The sequence below is a fragment of the Thyridium curvatum genome, assembly GCF_004353045.1.
Source record: "Thyridium curvatum strain D216 chromosome Unknown NODE_14_length_560046_cov_85.173820, whole genome shotgun sequence".
Taxonomy (NCBI): Eukaryota; Fungi; Ascomycota; class Sordariomycetes; order Thyridiales; family Thyridiaceae; genus Thyridium; species Thyridium curvatum.
The window spans coordinates 1-20,741 of record NW_022156769.1 but is presented as its reverse complement, the minus strand read 5'-3'; the positions used below and the strand labels follow the sequence as shown (position 1 = coordinate 20,741).

At 58.5% G+C, this 20,741-nt stretch overlaps 9 protein-coding genes across 9 annotated transcripts; 4 read left to right on the top strand and 5 right to left on the bottom strand.

Moving 5' to 3' along the window:
- Window positions 1–1,420: 1,420 nt before the first annotated feature.
- On the top strand, window positions 1,421–2,155 carry E0L32_003199 (uncharacterized protein; the record flags this gene model as incomplete). The annotated part of the gene is made up of 2 exons (XM_031137473.1): window positions 1,421–1,495; window positions 1,634–2,155. The coding sequence occupies 2 exons, from the start codon at window positions 1,421–1,423 to the stop codon at window positions 2,153–2,155; spliced, it is 597 nt and encodes a 198-aa protein (XP_030998792.1).
- Window positions 2,156–2,675: 520 nt separating this feature from the next.
- Window positions 2,676–3,848, bottom strand: E0L32_003198 (uncharacterized protein; the record flags this gene model as incomplete). Its single annotated transcript, XM_031137472.1, has 1 exon — window positions 2,676–3,848. The coding sequence occupies one exon, from the start codon at window positions 3,846–3,848 to the stop codon at window positions 2,676–2,678; it is 1,173 nt and encodes a 390-aa protein (XP_030998791.1).
- Window positions 3,849–4,840: 992 nt separating this feature from the next.
- Window positions 4,841–5,206, top strand: E0L32_003197 (uncharacterized protein; the record flags this gene model as incomplete). Its single annotated transcript, XM_031137471.1, has 1 exon — window positions 4,841–5,206. One exon carries the CDS (start codon window positions 4,841–4,843, stop codon window positions 5,204–5,206), a length of 366 nt encoding a protein of 121 aa, XP_030998790.1.
- A 232-nt stretch (window positions 5,207–5,438) lies between these two features.
- Window positions 5,439–5,795, bottom strand: E0L32_003196 (uncharacterized protein; the record flags this gene model as incomplete). The annotated part of the gene is made up of 2 exons (XM_031137470.1): window positions 5,439–5,474; window positions 5,544–5,795. The coding sequence occupies 2 exons, from the start codon at window positions 5,793–5,795 to the stop codon at window positions 5,439–5,441; spliced, it is 288 nt and encodes a 95-aa protein (XP_030998789.1).
- An 806-nt stretch (window positions 5,796–6,601) lies between these two features.
- On the top strand, window positions 6,602–7,480 carry E0L32_003195 (uncharacterized protein; the record flags this gene model as incomplete). Its single annotated transcript, XM_031137469.1, has 3 exons — window positions 6,602–6,628; window positions 6,718–6,886; window positions 7,005–7,480. 3 exons carry the CDS (start codon window positions 6,602–6,604, stop codon window positions 7,478–7,480), a joined length of 672 nt encoding a protein of 223 aa, XP_030998788.1.
- A 378-nt stretch (window positions 7,481–7,858) lies between these two features.
- On the bottom strand, window positions 7,859–9,093 carry E0L32_003194 (uncharacterized protein; the record flags this gene model as incomplete). The annotated part of the gene is made up of 2 exons (XM_031137468.1): window positions 7,859–8,668; window positions 8,800–9,093. The coding sequence occupies 2 exons, from the start codon at window positions 9,091–9,093 to the stop codon at window positions 7,859–7,861; spliced, it is 1,104 nt and encodes a 367-aa protein (XP_030998787.1).
- Window positions 9,094–10,918: 1,825 nt separating this feature from the next.
- E0L32_003193 (uncharacterized protein) lies at window positions 10,919–13,380 on the bottom strand (the record flags this gene model as incomplete). The annotated part of the gene is made up of 3 exons (XM_031137467.1): window positions 10,919–12,550; window positions 12,624–12,728; window positions 12,805–13,380. 3 exons carry the CDS (start codon window positions 13,378–13,380, stop codon window positions 10,919–10,921), a joined length of 2,313 nt encoding a protein of 770 aa, XP_030998786.1.
- A 4,183-nt stretch (window positions 13,381–17,563) lies between these two features.
- Window positions 17,564–19,737, top strand: E0L32_003192 (uncharacterized protein; the record flags this gene model as incomplete). The annotated part of the gene is made up of 4 exons (XM_031137466.1): window positions 17,564–17,668; window positions 17,867–18,128; window positions 18,179–18,258; window positions 18,319–19,737. The coding sequence occupies 4 exons, from the start codon at window positions 17,564–17,566 to the stop codon at window positions 19,735–19,737; spliced, it is 1,866 nt and encodes a 621-aa protein (XP_030998785.1).
- A 642-nt stretch (window positions 19,738–20,379) lies between these two features.
- E0L32_003191 (uncharacterized protein) lies at window positions 20,380–20,741 on the bottom strand (the record flags this gene model as incomplete). Its single annotated transcript, XM_031137465.1, has 1 exon — window positions 20,380–20,741. A coding segment is annotated over one exon (362 nt), but the record flags the coding sequence as incomplete, so codon positions are not given.

Below are 20,741 nucleotides of genomic sequence, written 5' to 3'. Positions count from 1 at the left end.
TCCCGCGTCTCGGTAGACGGTCGAGAACTGAAGGCGGCACGGCAATGCCCGAGTTACGTACTGTAGGTATTGGGGTGGCACTGCGAAGGCCTGGTTGAGCAATACCGTACACCCAGCCTCTTCACAAAGCGCACCGGTTTTCTCTCTCTCTCTCTCTCTCTTTCTATCTGGTATCCAACGGCGGCAAAGTTAAGGTGATGGCGCGTATGGCGTACTGCTGGATGTCTCAAGCTTTCACACTAGGTGGCCCATCCCTCTCTTCGTTCCCGACTACTGCAAGAGAAATTCTACTAAGTACTTGAAGCTTAATTATCGTGGGGCGCCACCACCGGATGGAGGATCGGCAGTGTCCTAGACCCGCTCTGGATGTCCCCCTTGTTGGAGCCGGATGGGCGAGAGTGCGCCACCAGGCGCGGCCGGGACCTGGGAAAAGCATGGGCTGCATCGCTAGAGCTCAGGGGGAAAGGTTCTAGACTGCGTGCGTTGTCGGTAAAGAGCTTTCTCTTCGTCCGACTGGAGAGGGAGGATCATGCAAGTTTCCGGCTTTAGGGAAAGCAAGTCAGAAGCAAGGCCAAGACGAAAATGAGAGAGGCAGAACCTTCAAGTCGTGATATGATGCAGAACAACAACGCATAACTGACTACGTACACTGCGTACGAACACGAGCGGCCCGCTGTTGCTGGGTCGGATGGTCAGCTACCACAGCATTTATTGATCATTCGATTGGGCCAGAGCTTGTGCCCCAAGTGCTCTGCCCCTGGCACGAACGATCAGGCGAATCAGGAGCACAGGTGGCGGGATGGTGGCGTCGTGTCGTGGTGGGTAGGCCTGCTTGGCTGTGGTGAGAAGGTCAAAAGTCTCGCGGGACGACGACGAGTCCGACAGGGGTTCACAGGGCGGGCGGTCCTCTTCTTTTCTGCTGGATGGGTCGCGTAGCTTATTCCTCGACGAAGCTCCCCGGGACGCACACCAGCCAGCGCTGGCTGCACTGACCAGGCTCCCACGGTCGACTCTCTGGGGAAAGCTCTGGGACGCGGGAATGGGGACCCGGTGGAGCTGGAGGGCCTGGGATTCGCCGCCCGAGCTAAAGAGGATCCAGGATGGGTCCAGCTTCGTTGAAGGAGGACCCGAACCGCATGGATCATGGCGTGAACGTGCTCCCCTCCCAGCTTGGTAACGGATAAAGCGCTGGGCTTCCCATCTTACGTTGCTCTCGCTCCTCTTCTCCTCCTCTTCCTCCTCGCTTCTCACCAACCATCGCGTTCTCATGCCGTTGACATCAATTGCTTCAACTTCCATCTTCCCAATCCAGCTCTGTGTCGTGTCTTTGCTGACACGCTCTACCAACCACACTCGCTCGCCCAGTCACCTAACACTCACGCCACACCCCGGCAACCACACCACCTTCCACGTCGTCACCATGAAGAGCGCTCTCGTCCTCGCCGTCGCCGGCATCGCCGCCGCCCAGAACCTCTCTGGCCAGCCTGCCTGCGCTGTAAGTTCCCCAATCCTCTTTGCTGGACCAATTGGCCGGCCGCAGCGGAGATACAAACCTCGCCCGCGTGCTCTCCCATGGCCTCTTTCATTCTGGACTTCACACAGCTAACCCCGTGCCTCTTCTGCCCGAAACCAGACCTCCTGCCTGTCCTCGGCCATCACGGCCGCCGGCTGCCAGGCCACGGACCAGGCCTGCGCCTGCGGCTCCAAGCAGGGCCAGATCGGCGTCCTCGTGGCCCCCTGCATCCTGAGCGCCTGCTCGCCGGCCGACGTCGCCGCCGCCGCCTCGGTCGGCAGCCAGCTCTGCGTCGCCTTCAGCGCCACCGCGACCGCCTCCTCCACGGCCTCCGGCTCCGGCTCGGGCTCCGCGTCCGCTACGGGATCCATGACCACGGCCGGTTCCTCCTCCTCTTCCAAGGCGTCCACCGGTGGCGGCGGCGTCGGCACCGTCTCGACCGTCACGAGCACGGCCGGCGGCGGCAACGGCACCATCACCACGGGCAAGCCCAACCCCACCAACGGCGGCGGCAGCGGCGGCGGCAGCGGCGGCAGTGGCACGACCTCCAAGCCGTCTACGCCTACCAATGCTGCTGCCCAGCCCGTTGTCTGGGGCGCCGGTGCCTTTGTCGCCCTGATCGGTGCCGTTGCTGCCCTGTAAGGCGGGGACGCTTGCAACTGATCGCTGCGACGTTGCCCGAATCTTTGTTTGGGCTTTTCGGGGGGCGGACCAAACCCCTGAAACGAACGCCAAAAGAATTGTGTGTCTGGCCAGTTCAATGGGGGAAAAAAGACTGAGAGAGCGTTTTATCTTCACGAGAGCAAAGGGAAATGTAATGGATGTGTACGACGTAATGGGATGAGAGATGCAGCAAAAGGAAACGCTCTTCAATGTGCCTTTGATGTAATGCCAGCAGAGAGAGGAAAAAGAGAAAACCGCTCCTGGGCAGATACTGGCTAGGAGGGGGTATCTAACTAGAATAGTCTAATCTTGATCATCATCATCATCATCGTCATCAAAACAACGCTGTCTGCTATCATACATGGGCGAAGTCCAGCTTCGTAGTGATGTCACCCCAGCCGTTGATCCCTCTCCTTGCTCGCCCTCCCCCCCCCCCCCCCCATCGAAGAGATGGGTACGATACACATACACCTGATGACAGAAAGCACGACGTCTTTCTTCACCTCTCCTCCGGATCCTTGGTGACCGACTTCATATCCAGCGCGGCCTCGATGGCAGCAGGCGTGGCCTCGGCCCGCCTCCTGTCCTCCTCGGTCGCCTCGTCCAGCTCGAGGTCCACGAGCCAGGGCAGGTGCACGGGCTGGTAGGCGAGGTTCATGATGGCGGCGTTGACGAACAGCGTCTCGGCGCCGTACTCGAGCGGGCGGGCGTCGCCCTGGCACAGGCTGGCCGAGATGCACCGGCGCTCGGCCAGCGCGTTGTGCCGCGCCGCCTTGGCCCGCTTCTCCTCCGGCGGGTCCCGGGTCGGGTGCGGGTCCAGGTCCTCGAGCCGGGCGAGGTCGACGGACTTGTTGTTGTTGTTGTTGTTGTTGTTGTTGTCGTCGTTGTCCGGGTCGTCGTCGTCGTCCTCCTCCCAGCGCACGAGGCGGGCGCCCCACGACTCGTGGATGTGGCCGAAGCAGTGCAGCCGGGGCCGGCTGGCGGCGGTGCGCGCCAGCAGGGCCGGGCAGCCGACGTCCTCGCCGCTGCTCGTGCGGTCGAGGACCAGCCGCGGCGGGCCGTGGGACATGACGACGTCGACGTCGCCGCGGGCGGGGATGGCAAAGTCGTGGCCGGGGCCGCCCTCCGCGGCGGGCGTGTACTGGAAGCCCCAGAAGCCGTAGGCCGGGGTGTGCGGGGTGGCGTAGACGGTGAGGCGGGCGCCGCTGGCGAGGACGAAGCGGTAGGTGCCCTCGTCGAGGACGAGGATGCCGTCGTCGCGGCGGGCGCGGTCGAGCATGTCGAGCACGCGGGCCGGGTAGCGGGTCTTGTCGGCGCCGTGGCGGTCGTGGCGCGGCATCGTGGTCAGCAGCTCGGCCCAGACGGGGCGGTCCATGGCCGTGTCGTGGTTGCCCGGGATGGCGAGCTTGAGCGGGGCGTCGACCTCGCGCAGCAGCGCGACCGTGGCGGCGTACTCGTCGGGCCCGGACGAGCGGGTCAGGTCGCCGCAGTGGATGAGCACGTCGGCGGCGGGCAGGGGCCGGCGGAAGCCGTGCAGCATCTGGATGCCGTGCTGGGCTAGGTTCTGGCCCACGCGGTCCCGGCGGAACGGCTGGTCCTCCGGGTACGGGCGGGCGCCGTGGGTGTCCGAGATGATGAGGAAGCGGGTCTTGATCTTGCGAGGCGCCGCCATTTGTCTTTTGCCTGCCGGGAGGAAGTAGGAAGGGAGTCTTTGCGGCGCAGGTGGGCGGATCTGGGAGGAGGGAAGTGTTTTTGTTTACTGGTGGTGGCCACCAAGATGTTACTGTGTGGTGTTGAGGACCAGCACTGGCGAGCTGGACGAAATTCAAAGCAGGTGGGCCCGTTTTGATCTCTGCCAGATCAAAAAGATTTTTGTCCTTGTCTTTTTTTATCACCTCAACCACAACCTAGAAGTTGTTGCAAAAGTGAGCTTTACAAGGCAGATGTGGTAAACTCCTGAGGTTCCATGTTCAACCCCGCTGCCTGCCAGACGTGGCAACCACCAATCCACTTATATGGATTTCGATCCTGGGTTTCGCGCCCCTATCCACCCACTTTGCTTCTTCTGTCTTTGTTTGTACAATACTGTCTTGTCACCTACAGCCACCCAGTGACTTGCCCGTGCCTGGTTGGCGACCTTTCAGATTACCTTAGGTACTTTATTCAAAGCTGGCTGGTGTGATGTCCGTACTACCTATGAAACATCGCTGTGGATTGGACAGGAGAGAGCTATGATTAGCTAGGCAACGTACGAATGGCAATGAGGGTTCTATTATAGAGACTCCATTGTATGAATACATTATCAGACTTTGACCTTTGACCTGTAACTTTAGGTACCCAGCAGGGAGTATGCGTTGCCGCTGCAAGCGGTATTGAATGCATTTCACCTGAGCGGTGGGATTGTAGGTACCTATAGGCTAGGGAATTAAAGTACGCCCAGCCAACCTGCAGCTGCCAGAACACCGACACGACACCCCGCAATAAAACCCCTGCTAGGTCCGTAGTCTTCCCATCAAATCAATCGCTTCTTTCACAGCTCGAGCTCTGGACTGTGCGAGTTCCTCCATCCAAACCCACCACCACCATCCTTCCATCAATCTTCCCTCCTGATCCAACACCACACCTTGGGCATCATCGGGATCTCAAAAAGCAGGAGGCAAAAAAATGGCCACCGCTTCAGAACCTCCGACACTGCAGGCGGCCCCCGTCGAGCCGAAATACGGCGGTGCTACGCGCTTCGAGCTCGAGCTCGAGTTCGTCCAGGCCCTGGGCAACCCGCTCTACGTTAACTACTTGGCCACCCAGAAGTTCTTCACGCAGCCCGCCTTCGTCGCATACCTCGAATACCTCCAGTACTGGAAGCACCCGCCGTACTCCAAGTACCTGACGTACCCCGGCCCGGCCCTCAAGATGCTCGAGCTGCTCCAGCAGGAACGGTTCCGCCAGGACGCTATCAGCCCCGACGTCATGAACAGGCTGATGCAGGATTGGCTGCGGGATGCGGTGCTGTGGCACAGAGAGTCTCAGTGATGCGATACCGGAGTCGATTACGAGCATGTTTATTTGGTTCTTTTTGTATTAAGTCTCCCACACGGAGCGAGCGTATACCCCCGAGCGACAGAGACGGACAATATCTCGAGATGACGAAAGAACAAAAACAACCCCAACTCCAGATCTTCTATGAATGCGCCGAGCAATGCAGTCATCAAACCATAAACCTGCTAGCACCCCCGATAATGCCAGCCCCAGAAAGAAACCCGCCTTAGTTTTCTCTCCACCTGTGCCCGCAAGTCATGCACTGGGAGCTCGGGTCAGAATCACACACAAGAACACCACCCACCACACTTGGCCGTGTGCGCAAACGTACCTTGAAGAAACTGGTCATGGGCTCATCGGCGCTGCGGATCTGCACCTGGAAGAAGGCGGCCTCGCCGCCGTCGCAGCCGCCCTGGGGGCACTGCGCGCTCGTCTTCTGGGCGTTGTCCCAGGCGCCCGGGCCGCCAAAGACATCCTCCTTCTCCTTGCGGGTGAACTCGCGGCGGCTGTAGAGCGGGTCGTTGATGGCGTACTCGTACGGGCAGGTCCGGCATTCGAGCCGGTTCTTGCCCGTCTCGGGCATCACCGAGACGGTGAGGACGTTGGCGCACCCGGGACAGACTTGGGGGGGTTGGAGAGGGTCAGCTTCTTTGCTCGGGACGAGAAAAAGAGATTGGAGGCATACAGAGTAGCATATTGATTGGCAGGAGGCGAGGACAGGACCGCTAACGCAGTGATACAGTAATGCGAGAGAGAAGTTTGCTGAAATTCTATAAATGTTCTCCGCAAGGAACGGGGGTTCAGTGCTCCTGTTGTGCTTGATCGAGTGTTGAATTCGTGGATGAGTCTCGAGGTTGTAGTCACAAATTTCGAGTTGATGCATGCTCAGCATCGACAAACTCTTTGCGACGGCATTACTATTGGCCCAAAGCCTCCAGTGCTGTGACCAGCCCGAGGCGCTGGGGACCCAGCAACCTTGAACCTAACATCCATTGGAAGCGCCCGCCGGAAACCGCAAGAAAAACGCCGCCGAAACCCCGCTGGGCGCCCAATGTGGCCCCCCTAAGGCGCTTGAAACACCCCACCACACACCCTCAGACATCAGCCCGAACTTCCCACTGCCCATCACTGCCACCTCCTGCATGCTCCAGTGGCTTACTCCCAGACAACAAATGGAAAGTCCCAACCAAGATCCAGGCTCCCACCTCGCCCACACACAAGACTGGGCAGCAAACGACGACAACGCATATACAAGCTCTAATCCGGCTCCATAGCCTTTTTCTCCGGCCGGATATTCCTCTGACCTCCTCAGCTACTGGGCCGACGTTCCCTATCACATAAGTACGCAAGCAGAGCGTCACATCACCCGGATCCCGCGACACATCTATCATGGCGGGGGACAACGAGGTGCACGAGGTGAGCTTCTTTCCCACTGCTGCCCGCACACTTCCAAGGGTTACAGCACCCACGGGCAAATGCTGATTACTCTTCTCTCTACAAAATAGGGCGCCTCGGTCAAGGAGATCCTCATCGAGGCCTGCCGGCGCAACAACACGGAGCTGCTGACCGAGACGCTCGAGGGCAAGTCCGAGGAGGAGATCGCCAAGCTGCTCAACGAGACGACGACGGTCATGGGCAACCACCTGTACCATGAAGCCGCGTCACGGGGAAACTGTATGTTGCAACGGAAACTCTCCCCCATTACCCTCGCTCTCCTGCCTCCCTCTCTCCGTCATATCCCCCCTTTTCCAAAAATAGGGCCAAAACTGACCCTTTTTTTTTCCCACACAAGACGAGATCATCGACCTCCTCCTCGACCAGCCCAACTTCGAGTGCGACCCCGTCAACCGCCAGGAAGGGGACACGCCGCTGCACACGGCCATCCGGTGGATCAACTCGGAGCCGCCCGCCCAGCGCGAGTTCGGCAGCGCCCTCGTCGACATGATGCTCGAGGCCGGCTCGTCGACGCGCATCCGGAACCGCGCGCGCCTGACGCCCTCGCAGCTCGTCGACCCGTCCAACGCGGCCCTGCGGGAGCTCATCCAGCGGCACGAGTACGCCAACCTCAACGCCGGCGACTTTGTCGAGGTCAGCGAGCCGCGGGCGGCGGCGCACGGCGCGGTGCCGGCCGGCAAGTCGGCGGCGGTGGTGCGGCAGGAACAACAGGCGGAGGAGAGCGATGACGATGCCGAGTTTAGCGGGAGTGACGACGAGGAGAGGGCCGAGTGGGAGAGGAGACGGAAGGAGAGGAGGGCGAGGAAGGGTTGAGAATGTGGGGAGGGGGGGGGGGAATGGTTGGAAGAGAAATAGAAATAGGGGTTGCTTTCTTGTGTACCAAGGCATTTTGATAGCGATGCACCCTGCGAGATCAGACTACAAATTAGAGATGCGCTGATTCCTCGCTGGACGATTTGGATTCTGGACAGACATCGATCCCCAGGTTGGTCTGGGCCTCACATGGTTTTTCAAGTGTAAGAAATGCATTGCTAAGGGTATCTATGTCCTACCTACTTATACCAAGAAAAAAAAAGGGGTATCACTTGAGTGCCCAGCACTCTCATCATAATCTCGTCTCTCGTAGTGTATGTAGTCCAACAAACCCGTTTTCCAGAACGCAAACCCCGATCCAACTCCATAAAATAAGTCTCACCACGTCAACAACAACAGCCCCAACACCACCGCCAGCCCAACCACCCTCGCGACAGACACCGGCGCCGCCGTCGCCGTCCCGCCGCTCGTCGAGTGCTCCTCGATGTACGTCAGGTTGCCCAGCTCCCGGGCCAGCGCGTCGCGCGAGACGGCGCCGCTCGCCGCCAGCGCGCGCAGCTGGTCGCCAAACGTGCGCAGGATGTTGGTCGACCTGCCCCGGGGGCAGAAGACGACCTCCCAGCCGCCGCCGCTGGGGATGATGAAGGTGCTGGTCTGGTCGTCGAACGCGAAGCTGTAGGCGTCCGGGCAGACGCGCTTGGCGGCGCGGCTGTACAGCGACGGCGTGCACCTGTCGGCGTCGGCGTAGGCGCCCGTGCAGCAGTCCTCGGGGCGGCCGTGGGCGGCGCAGGCGCTCCGGCAGGGGTCGAAGACGGGCCGCTCGATGTCGTCGTCCGGGTAGGGGAAGACGCCGTCGCCGGGCTTGGTGGGCGGGCGGGACTGCAGGTCCCAGGGGCACCAGCGGGCGACGTCGGCGTCGCGGACGCGGCTCTCCCAGGGGACGGGGAAGGACGAGTTGCCGTAGACGGTGCCGCTGCGCCGCGGGGGCTCGGCGAGGTAGCCGCCCCTCGTGGCGATGCAGGCGGCGTTGACGAGGTTGGGCGGGATGAACGAGGTGTTGGGCGCGGGCAGGTAGACGACGCCCAGGGGCAGGTTGTAGCCGTCGACGAGGCTGATGTCGTAGAAGGTCTGCCGGCCCTCGACGCCGCCCCAGAGGTTGAACTCGGCGAGGGTGCATGGCGTTGCGCCCTTTTGTCGGTGTTGTATCGATGTCAGCGCGGCTTTTGTTCTTCGTTCTTCGTCTTCTTCTTCTTCTTTGTCTCGTTGGTAGGTAGGTAGGTAGGTAGGTAAAAGGGTTGTCGCAGCACGACAAAACTCACCGTGAACTCGCAGTCCAGCTTGCCAAAGCAGTCCCCCGTGGTGCAGGCGGCGCCGTTGCCGTCGACGCCGTTGAGGTTGGCCGGCCCGCTGCCGTCGTCGTTGAAGCTGCAGTTCGTCCTCCCCCACAGGCGGCCCTGCCAGTCCCACGACACGTTGAAGCCGACGGTGCGGCCGGGGTCGAGGACGAACCCGCCGGTGCCCGGCCCCACGCCGTGCTGCGTCGCGATGCCCGGCCACAGGGTCTCGCCGCAGTTGTTGGTGACCTTCAAGGGGACGACGTACGTCTCGGACATTCTCGCCTGGTTGTGAGGAGGGTGGAGGAGGAGGAGGGAGGGGAGGTCCGATCGGCCCTGTCGAAAGGAAAAGACCGATCGATGATCAAAACAGGGAGGCGGGCAAAGAGCAGCGCAAGGGCTTCTCGAGGGGGAGACGGTTTCAGATTCTTAGGTCAAAGTAGAGATGCGTGTATAGTAATGCTCACACTCACTCTGATGCGGGCGGGTAAAGGCAAAGGAGAATATAGATAAAGATTTCGAAACAGGAGAAAGCAAGAGGAACCAAGCAAACCTGCCTGTGCCCTTACCAGCATGCATTGCATTATCTACTTGTATATCTTGGACTCGAACCAGGGCGAGCGACTCGCTGCCCAGTTCTTTCCCGGATTTGCAGGCCCTGGAATCCGGGGACGATCACCACTCTTACCCAGCTAGGTAATGGAGGTAGGTACCTAGGTGTGAGTGGTGAGCGGTTGCGGTGGCCTTGGACCGCGTACGTAGACCATGGATGGCTGCCAACCCGGGATTGCAGGATGACGCAGGAACGAATGGTTTCCCGGAAATCCTTGGAACAGTCGACATGCCTCTCTCTCTCGGGACTGCGCGCTTCCTGGCCTCCTCCTCCATGGCTGGACTTGTAGTGTGTGATGCGTGTAGAGTTGCAGGGATGGGCACCACACACACACTAGCACTAGTGCAGGGGGTCTGTAGTCTAAATCTGTTAAGCATCATCGTCTCAAGAAGGCCGGGTTTGTATGCGAGACGAGGCCCATGCACTAACAACGTCGGTCCCTCCCGTTCAACTCGTTGTACTTGTACATAGGCAGGGCGCAACGTCCACCAACCAGTCCTGGTGCTCCCCTCCGACCTGTGACATCACCGCCCTGTATCAAGCGGATTGATTAACTAGGTAGGCAGGCCCCGCCGACGAGCATTGTCGGGAATGGTGGGCTCCCAAGGCTCCCTCCAACAAGGTGGAAGGAAACCTGGGAATGCTAGATGAACTCATCAAATGTTATATTAGGTATCTCCCATGAGAAAACTGCTAGCCTCGGAAATCGTTCTCGGTCTAAAAAAGTACTTCGTAGTGCAAGTCTTCGTATCAGTCAGTAATAGCCAGTAGGCAACTACACGGCCTCGTATCAGGTATTTCTTGCATCTCACGAGGTTTTATTATATGACTTGGCAACTGTCAGCCAAACACCCACCCATGAACATGAATTTGACCACACAGCTCAGCTCAGCGAAGACGAGGGCTTGTCTTTGACGGATCATCATTGGCCGACTGACTATGTACAAGCATAAAATAGAAAGTGCTTCGCGAGAGAAAAGCGGTTTGGTTCGACGCGCCGAAAAAACACCCAGGGCGTTACAATTCATTTCACACAAAAAGCGGCGGTTTATCCCCGACGCAATGTTGGCGATCCGGGTAATTACCCACCCCCAATGCTTGCAAAGTGTATCCTCCGCCAAATGCCCCCCCTCTCCAACCAATGTCCCGACCAACAACCCCTTGAGATGCGAGGATATCCTGGGAGAAAAACAAGTCGTCATATTCCTAGACTCCATCGTCTGTCACCCCCACCCCCCTCCCCCCCTGCACTTCCGTGTATTTTTGTCTTTCTGGCATATGTCTTCCTGAATTATCGCAGATCAAATCCTAGCCTGGCAATAGCACCAGAACTCGGGAAGAACATACGCCCGCCAAAATCCAATCAGCTTGGCCACGATGGGCCGAGGTATCAAGATGGAACAATTGGCGCCATATCATCGTAAAAGTAAAATGAATCGAAATGTGGCTGTACCACCTCCGCACGGCTCTCTCTCTCCGAGCGGCCGTTCATTACCTGAATCGGGCTCGGCACCGGCCCATGACCTCTCCTTGGCAGACCAGCTCGGCGTTGAATTCTGAGCCGTCCAGGGTCAGGTAGATGTCGAAGTAGACACGGTAGAAGGTGCCCTGCGGAGTGTCCATGCGCTCAAAGTCCTTCTCGAGGTTCTTCCGCGACAGATCGGAAGTGAGGGTGACGACCTCCTTGATGCCTAGGGGGAGGAGGAGGGTGAGCAACACGAAGTGAAATGAGTAGCAATAGGTGGACTTACGAGGATCCTTAGTATACTCGGGGCAGACATCGTCGTCACATGCGTAGAGGATATCCTCGTACATGAGGGTGGCGCCAGGGGCAACCTGGCGGAAGAAGGAAACCTTGACGGGCTCGCCGTTCTTGACCTTCTGGCCCTTCTGCACAAAGATCTGCCGCGTGAACTTGCAGCGGTCCTTGCCGTCCAGGGAGGGCACACGGTAGGCCTCGGGGTGGTAGCCCTCCTTGAAGGGCTGGAGAGTGGCCATGAGGTAGTGGCGGCGCGCGATGCGGTGGGTGATGACACGCTCGGTAATACCGGCAGTGACAGCGCCCTTGACGATCGCGGCGACCGAGTCCATGGGCCGCACGACCTTGGACTGGAACTGGGGAGGCACGTGCAGCTTGATCTGCTGGAAGAGGTACTCGGAGGCACCGAAACCACCGACGACCAGGATGTTCTGCAGCGTCCTATTCTGCGCCTGGATCGCGATGATCTGGTTCCGCACGAGCTCGAGAATCCGGTTCACAACGGGCTCGAAGCACTGGAGAATCTCCTCGTTGGTAAAGGTCATGTAGCCCTCCTCGATGCCGGCCTCGGGGAACTCGGCCTCGATGCCGACATCGACGGCCCACTTCTGGCCGTTGTTGCGGAAGTCGGCCTTGATCCGGTTCTCAAAGTCCATGATGCACTTGGCGTAGACGCGGCCGGCCGTCTTGGACCCGTCGGGCAGCTTCATCTTCCGGATCTTGGTGCGCAGAATGTTGCTGAAGTTACGGTTCAGCGCGGTGCTACCGCACGAATCACCAGACCCAGCCGTGCATTCGGCAACAGTAAAGGGGTTCTCGTCCTCGACCTCGTAGGCGATCAGATCGACGGTACCACCGCCGCAATCTACTATGAGCACAGCGTCGTGGACCTTGAGGTTGAGCAGGCCCGTCTTGGAGCAGAACAGGGCGGCGGCTTCGGGCTCGCTGACCAGGGTCAGGCGGTTGTCGTTCTCGTCCCTCAGGAAGCCGGCCTGGATGGCGGCGGCGCGGGTGGCCGCCTTCCCGGCGTCGTTCCAAATGGCGGGCACCGTCAGGTAGTACCGGATGTTGCGCTCCTCCCGGTTGAAGACCTCGCCGAGGGTCTTCTGCAGGGCGGCCCGCATGGCTTGGCGCAGCTTGAACAGGTAGTCGGCCGCGACATCAATCTCGGACTTTCCTGGGGGCAGTGGCGGCAGGTTGATGGGGTCGATGTAGGTGTTGCCCGACAGCATCAGCTGCAGCTTGAACCATTCCACCTTCTGCACCCCAGGCTTCGGGTATCCGGTGGGCGCTAGAGCATCTGCGATGTCGGGACCCCAACCGACGACTTTCTGGTACTGATCGTAGTAGAGCACCGTGGGAATCTTGGATGGCACAACAGGTGTTAGTCGACGGACCTCGTCAGATGCGCTTGCGATGGAGACCCCAGGTACGAACCTTCTGCTTTGTGTAAGAACCAGCACCCGGCCACTCAGTAATGATGTCTTCTTTCGCTTCATTGTTAGTAGCAAAGGCGAAGGCGACACCCGAGAAGGTGGTTCCCTACAGACGGGTAGCTGTCAGCGACAAGACACCTCAGAGCAGAGACTCGGCCGCGCCTCGGAGAGGGCCGACTTACAAAGTCGATTCCGACAATCAGCTGGGCCTTGCTTCGGCTGTTACCCTCCACCTCGGCCGCTGGATTGCCACGGAAGGGCGCCGTGGGCATGGGCTGGCCCTGCTGTGGGGGGGCCGGAGGAGGATAGCCGGCGCCTCCTCCGTAGCCTGGAGGACCGCCAGGGACGGGCGGGGGGCCTCCTGGTATCTGCATCGGGGGCGGGTATCCTGCGACAGGAGCGCCGGTGTTGATGGGCGGGGGGCCACCGATCATCTGTGAAGGGGGAGTGCGCGTTGGGCCTTGGCCGGTCAGAGGGCTGGTGCGACCGAGAGGTGCTTGGGGACCGCCCTGGGGAGGGAAGTTGGCCGTGTAGCTCGGCGGGCGAGGACCAGGGCCCGGGTGGTTCATCGGGAGACTCTGCTGTGAAGAGTTGGAGGCGATGGAGGGAGCAGCAGGGCCAGGACCAGTCGGGAACTGCTGCGGTATTTGGGGAGGAGGGGTACTGGTCTGGGGCGGGTCGGGGCCTCCGTGGATGCTGGCGGTGGACTTGCGTTTACCAAAACCGAAGGCTTTTAGGCGCGAGTTCATAGAACTCATATGGAAAGGGAGCGACGAGGGACAGGTCGCTCGGGAAAAGCAATAAAGAGGGGGGGGAGTAGGTGTGTTTTTGAGAGAGGACTGTGGACGGGGACTGGGACTGGGGAGATGTGCGAGCTGAGACACGACAGGGACACACAGGAATACCTGGAGGAAGGACAGCAAAGACAGCCAGGCAGGCAGGTCGGGTCGGGTCAGAAATTAGGACTTTGCATTCCCAGGGCCAACCCGAATCAAAGAGAGGATGTGGGCGCACGCCAGGCCAGGGCCGACTTGTCAATTCGGCCTCTGCTCCCACTCTCTCCTCTCCTCCGCTCGTTGGGCTAGGTAGGTGGGCTCGTGGGCCGGTGGGCTGGGGGCGCTGAAGGCCAAGGAGTGTGGGTGGATTGGTGGTCCTGGAGCTGGACTGTACCGGACAGGCAGGCCGCTAGCGGGGGTTGATCTTGGACCTGCGCAGCGGCGGTTGCGTCCTGCGGATCTAATGCGCGTGCGAGGGTGGTTCGTGAGCCTTTTCAGACTGTTGGATTAGTTGCATGCGGGTGCAGGCTCGGTCGACGAGGACGGTTAAACCAAGGTAGATAGGTAGTGAGTGAATGGGGGGTGTTTCATGGTTTTTGAAGAGAAGAGCCGGGCAGATATGGAGGCGGAGAGCTTCTTGCTCAGGTTGGTTCTCGGGAGCCTCGAGGGCTCGATGAATGTTCCCAGGAACAGAGCACAGACGCTATGACAGTACTCCGTATAGGGATTCAATCTGCAGCACTGCTCTCTGCTAGCATTTCACAGACGGGATTGGGCGCCCAAGTCCCCGCAGCAATGGTGGCTGGCTCGATAAATAGAGGCACCTTACCTACTACGGCGCTGGGGCGCTTGCGCCAGTCTTACGGCTGAGCTCGCGCTACTCGTTTTAGCAAGCCAGGTAGCGTAAGGCTGAGGCGTGCGGATGTGCTGGCAGTGCTGCTGCTGGCGTGGAACGTGGTGGTGGTGGGATGAGATGATCAAGGATCCATGATGGGATGGGAAGCACTTCTGGTTCTTCTACTTGTAGGGCATCCATGGATTCCCCTCTCGGCAATGAAAAAGTTCTACCGTTTGTCTCTCTTCTAGATACCACTCCCCTAAGCTCAAGATGTCTGCTTGGGCCAGCGTAGTTGGTGAATTTGGGTACAAGACACAGAGATCATAACGTAAAAGTAAACTGGGACATGCTCAGGTGGAGTAACTACCTACAGCGACATTGAGGACCGTGTCCATGCATGCATGCACGTACTTGTACACTCGAGTGGGAACTCAGAGTCGCGCTACCCTGCTCTTGGGCTCGTATCAAGAAGGGGGGTCTGCGTAGCCTCTCGAAGGGTTCCAGAGCAGTTAGAAGGTGGTCTTGACTGTCGCAGGGAGAAGAAAGAAAAAAGAGTAAATCGTTTGGTCGGTTAGTAGGCCTGTGCCCTTCTCATTTTCATCGTACCTGCACGGCCCTGACACAGGTGCTTGACGAGGGCATGGGCATCCTGCCCTGCGGTGTGTGACTGTGGCAAAGGTCTTGATGTGCCTTGGGGGCCGAGAATAGCAGAAGAGGATGCCAAGTCAGATTACAAAGATAAAATGGCTGGCACCCGCCCAGGAATAGCAGGACACAGATTTGAATAGATTGGCCACCCTCTGTCGTTACTCGGTCGTTCCTCTCGGCTCAGAGCGGGCGTCTGCATTGGGATGTTGTCATCAAAACACTCCCACACTCGGGGTCAGTAAGCAACTGATGCTCCCTTCAGATCTTGCGATGGCCACCGAGAGCTCCATGGGGTCTCCAAGGACGGTTCTACAGACATCACTGTCAGCTAGCTCGACTTGTGCTTGACTACTTCCGATTATTCCAAGTCGGCGAGCATATGTAGTCAAGTTGTCCGTACCTCACTGTATGGATGAAACAGACTACTGCTACTCCACAGTAGGTACTCTACTTGTACTCCAACTAGAGGAATTGGCCTCAAGGTTCCAGGACTCAGCAGGGCCCTGGATCCAGGACAGACCCAGGACCCTTGGAAGGAATCTAGGACTTTGAGAGCTGTCGCGGAGGCCCTCTGTGGCTGTACCACCGATGAGCCCCTCTTTTCAACGGGTTAGCAGACGTTTGCTCCACACTTGTACCTAAATCTGTCATTGGCGCCAAAAGTGCGCTCAGCCGCAATCGCCTGGAGCATTCCGTGGTAGTGGCCTCCTCTCCCCAACTCCCCCATCCCCCAGATAAACGATAATGTCCATCTTCCCCAAGGTTGGAACCCATTGCGAGGCTGGCATCGGTATGCCAGCGGCAGATGAGCTGGGCTTGCTTTTTCTGAAATGGGTATTCGTTCGAGAACTCTCTGGCTGTCTTTTTGATTACCCGGTGTCAGCTGACTGCCTCCCACTTCATCTGTCTGAATGTTTCATGCTTCAACACAGCACTCGAGTGAGCAGGACACCCCAACTAACCCTGTCCAATATGCACCTGGCCTGCAGTAACGTAACAGCCCTCTTCATGTGGATATAATTGGGCTGAAACAGACTGATTGTCTTTTCGCTGTATCGACTTGAATCCCACATCGGTAAGCCGACTGACTGGTCGTGGTCGGCGATGAAGGCAATGTTCGGTCAGCGGCACAGATGCGCCTAAACCCAAATCTGGGAATGGCTTCAACTGCCCATATCCACTCTTCACTTCTTATCCCACACTTGCCTGAACACAGGGTTGATAGTGTGTGTCAGTCGAGAGTATTGTACGGAGCACATGGCCAAGGCGTGGCTAGACCATCCCCTTTTAGTGCAGGCTCGCTCGCACAGCAAGCCAGGGTTGACGACACCTGGAGTTTCAATCTGCCCAAATAGCTACGCATTGCTCGAGAACCTTCTCCCACCACGATTCTGGCGGTAAAGCCATTCTGTGTTCCCTAGTTTCGTCAAGCCGTTTGCTGTCCAACGTGACACTCTTGTTTCCGGCCGAGGACGACAAATAAACCCTCAATTCCAACCCCTCCTGCAATTGCCCGAGTCGTCTCTTCATTACGAGCGTCCCATTGTGTGCTACGCATACTCTACCTTACCTGCGATTTGTGCTACGCTTGAGTCCTGTCCTTGTCCTCGATTTCTTTTTCGGCGCCGCATCCCAGTTCCTTCCCAGGCACTCCTCGAGCCAGGAGCAGCCACGAGCGTTCTTTCTCTTTGTCCCAGTATTCACAGGGTTCCAACAGCGCCGCGTTCGTCCGGGAGCGTCATTGAGTCTGAGGCAATTTCTGGAGACAAAGGATCTCCGTTCAACAAACCTTGCGTCAATTCCTCGATTGATCTCGCCGAGTCCCACGCCGCCATATCCGACGACCTTTCTGCTTCCTGCCGGCCCCGTGTCCATTCCTCCATTCAGGAGAAGCTTCTTTGACGGCGACTAGCTCCACCACACCCGTTGTTATTGCGAGGAGCTAGCATTTCATTTTTTTTTATATTTTTTTTTTTGCAGTGCCCTCCAATCTGCGCAGCTTTGCCTTCCAAGGTCCCCATCCTAGCCCGGACCCATGACATCGTTCTTGTCGGGTGGGTAGATCTAGCGCCATTCCCACCACCAAATTTGCTGGTGGAAAGACGTACAGAATATTAACTGCATCGATAGGAGCCGGAGTTTGACCGAAATTCGTTCCTGGCGAAGCTGCCAGCCCGCTCGGCACCACTTCTTTTTTAGGTCGACGTCGTATGACTTCACTACGGGGTTCTTGAGCCTGGTAGTCTGCTCTTTGTGTGTGGGCAAGCAGCTCGTCTGTCGACCTAGTACTTCTGCATCAGGAGTTCCAGGCCCTCAGCCCGCCCAATCAGGGTGTACGCTCCGCGCTGTGGTGAGACCCAGCGCTTTGCACGCAGAGAGAGGCCCCGACATCCGTCATTCACAGCTCCATCTGCTCACCCCGCCAAGCTGAAGAGACGGCACCGGACACCACCAGACCAGCAAGCCACTCGTCTCACCCCGCCGTGCCCGCCCAATCCCAGCCAGCCTTTCCCAAGCTTATTGTCTCTTGCTCCAGTACGGAGAATCTGGGCCCCCACCAACGCATTCGCGTGCGTGGTTAACCTTTCGGGCGAGCGAAATCTCCAGAGCTGTTTGGGTCAAAAGGCAGTCGACGCCTCGTGGCGCTCAATTGGTCTTGACCCCGGGACTGCTACATACATGAACAATTCCCGCATCCCTCTCAAAAGCCAGTCGGCCCGCAAGTCCCAAGGTTGCCTCAGCTTCGTGCATCTCTTCTCGGTAGCTTTCCTAGTTTTGGTTCTGGTAAGTTTGTGCCTGCATGCCTGCCTCTTGCGGTCTTAGTGTTGCATCATGACCAACCAGCCTTGGCTCTCCTGGCCTTCGTCTTGGATCATGATTCCCCCCGCACCTGCCGAGCCGTAGCTCCAGACTCTTCCTCCCCTTGGCGACGCACGAGAGAACATGAGATGTTGGACTGACCCCAGACACGTGTGTATATAGGCCGCGCAGCTCCTGTTCCGTGACGCCAAGCTCCATTACTCTCACATCTTCACCGGACAGCCTTTTTTGAGAGCTATTCCTTCCCCTCCAGCTCGGATTGACCCCGAACCAGTCTGCGAGAACCAACCCTTTCCCACCAGTCTCCCAGTTTCTTGGCCTCTCAACATGGCTCTGGCAGAAGAGACCAAGGCTGTTGTCGCCAAGTTCGACTACACCGACGAGAACCTCAATGCGGGTGTCAAGGAGTTCATCCGCCAGATGGGTACGTCTCCGGAACCCCGTTGTGAGTGAACCATGTTGACAGTCTACCAGGCGAGGGATTGGAGCAGGATGGCACGAGTTTGAGCCAAATTCCCACATACGTCACTGCGGTGCCCAACGGAACGGAAAAGGTATGAACTCTCTGCCGATTACGCGTTGTAGCTCTGCCATTGACCTTGCGACCACGATAGGGTATGTACATGGCAGTGGATCTTGGCGGTACCAACTTTCGAGTCTGCTCCATCCTGCTGAACGGCGACACGACCTTCAACCTCACCTACTCCAAGGTCGCCATCCCCAAGGAATTGATGGTTGCCAAGACGGCGGGGGAACTGTTCGCTTTCCTGGCCAAGCAGATCGAGGAGTTCCTCAAGACGCACCACCAAGAACACTTTTACAAAGCTGTCAGGCGGCGCCAGACGTTCAGTGCCCCCGAGGGATACAGAGATGAGAATGCCTTGCAATTGGGTTTCACCTTCAGCTTCCCGGTGAACCAGATCGGCATCAACAAGGGCAACCTCATCAGGTGGACCAAGGGCTTTGACATCCCGGACGCGGTCGGCAAGGATGTTTGCGCGCTGCTCCAGGTTGAGATTGACAAGCTGCACCTCCCGGTTAAGGTCTCGGCTCTTGTCAATGACACTGTCGGTACCCTGATGGCACGCTCATACACCTCGCCCGGCAAGACGGGGGCCATCCTGGGGGCCATATTCGGCACGGGTACCAACGGCGCATACATTGAGAAGCTGGCCAACGTCAAGAAACCCATGACAGGCGAGTTCGACAAGACCACAGGGTTGATGGTGATCAACACCGAATGGGGCTCCTTCGACAATCAGCTCAACGTACTGCCCAATACCACCTGGGACATCCAGCTCGACAAGAACACCCCCAACCCCGGTATCCAGATGTTCGAGAAGCGGGTTTCCGGCATGTTCCTCGGCGAGATCGTTCGCTTGACCATCGTCGATATGCTCAAGAACGACGACATCCATCTATTCAAGGACATCAACTCCAGCCACAACGACTGGAAGTCAACGACCAACATCGCGCCCCAGTCAGGCATCTTCCAACCCTGGGGTCTTGACAGCGCCATCATGTCGGTGGCAGCTGCAGACAACACCCCTGAGCTTGGTACTCTGCGCCAGTCGCTCGAGTCTGATCTGCACGTCTACTCTCCTTCTCTCGAAGACGCTCAGGCCTTCAAGGCCATTGCCGGCGCCATCGGTCGCCGGGCCGCTCGTCTTTCGGCCGTGGCGGTCGGTGCGATCGTCCTCCAGACCGGTAAGCTGACGGATCCCGAGTGGGCGGGAGAGGCCATCGACATCGGCGTCGACGGCAGTCTCGTCGAGCACTACCCCTACTTCCGAGACATGATGTACGAGGGCCTGAGGGCAATCGAGGGCATCGGCGAGGAGGGCGCCAAGCGCATCCGGATCGGCATCGCCAAGGACGGCTCCGGCGTCGGCGCCGCTCTGATCGCGCTGGTCGCCGCGGGCATGGAAAAGAACCAGTCCGTCGCGGACCACCTGCACGACGTACGGACCGAGGCCAAGGCCAATATCCCTTCTGCGATACCCGAGGCCGGGGAGACGAGCACGGTCATCTAAGGGGCAGGACAGTTGTAAGGTGCAAGATGTCGTTTTGTATGTGGAGGAGGGTTTCCAAAGAGAAATGATCATGAAAGTTGGGCGAAAGTATGGGCAACAAACTAAAAACCAAAGTCGATGAGGGCACGCATATGAGCCGACGTACTGGCGTTTTCAGGTCAAGCTGGGTGGGCTTTACGGAGCATATTCATAGCAGTATTTGATATTGGCGCTTTTTGGCGACCGCACTCTGTTTGTCACTGATCTCCATCCATCCTGACCCGGTGCACTCACTAGCTGGATTTCTCATTCGTACGCTTTGGTGGTTTACCAAGTACTCTGTGTGAATCAGGTGTTTGAACGAGATTATCAGAGTGTTCTATATTGTTCTGCCTAGCCACACCATCTAGCCACACGAAGCAATGTTTGCCATCTATTACTATATCTAAATGTCCCCATACGGTCTCAACGCCCATCCAACCTCCAGGTATCAAAATTGAAGCCTTTGAAATAACTTCGCCAAAGGTAACAAACGAGCTCCGTGTCTCGCTGTCTGACACCACAATATCGCCTCGTACTCCTTTTTTTAAAAAGTCCTCCAAACAATTGTCACATAACATCATGAGCTGCTCGAACGAATCCCTTTCCGAGTTTCTTTCTTCTTCACTGGCCAAACGCCGCGGCGGGGTAGGCACGGTCCTTCTTCTTGCGCACGGCAGAGCTGCTCCGCGAGCTCGCTCCCGAGGCGCTGCCGCTCCGCGGAGGCTGCAGCCCTCCTCCTCCTCCTCCGCCGCCGCCGCCGTTGCTCTTCCCCGGCTGCGCCACCATGTGCTCCGGCAGGTCGTTCCACTCGGTCTCGGGCCGCATGTTTTGGAAGGACAGCGAGGGCGCCGGCGAGGGCGAGGCCGAGTGCGAGGGCGGCGGGCCGGACGCGCTGGCCTTCCTGGGCGGGCCGGACGCGGCGCCGTCGCTCGCGGCGATGGGCGGCAGGTTGACGGCCGCGGCGGTCGTGCTGGGCCCGGTGC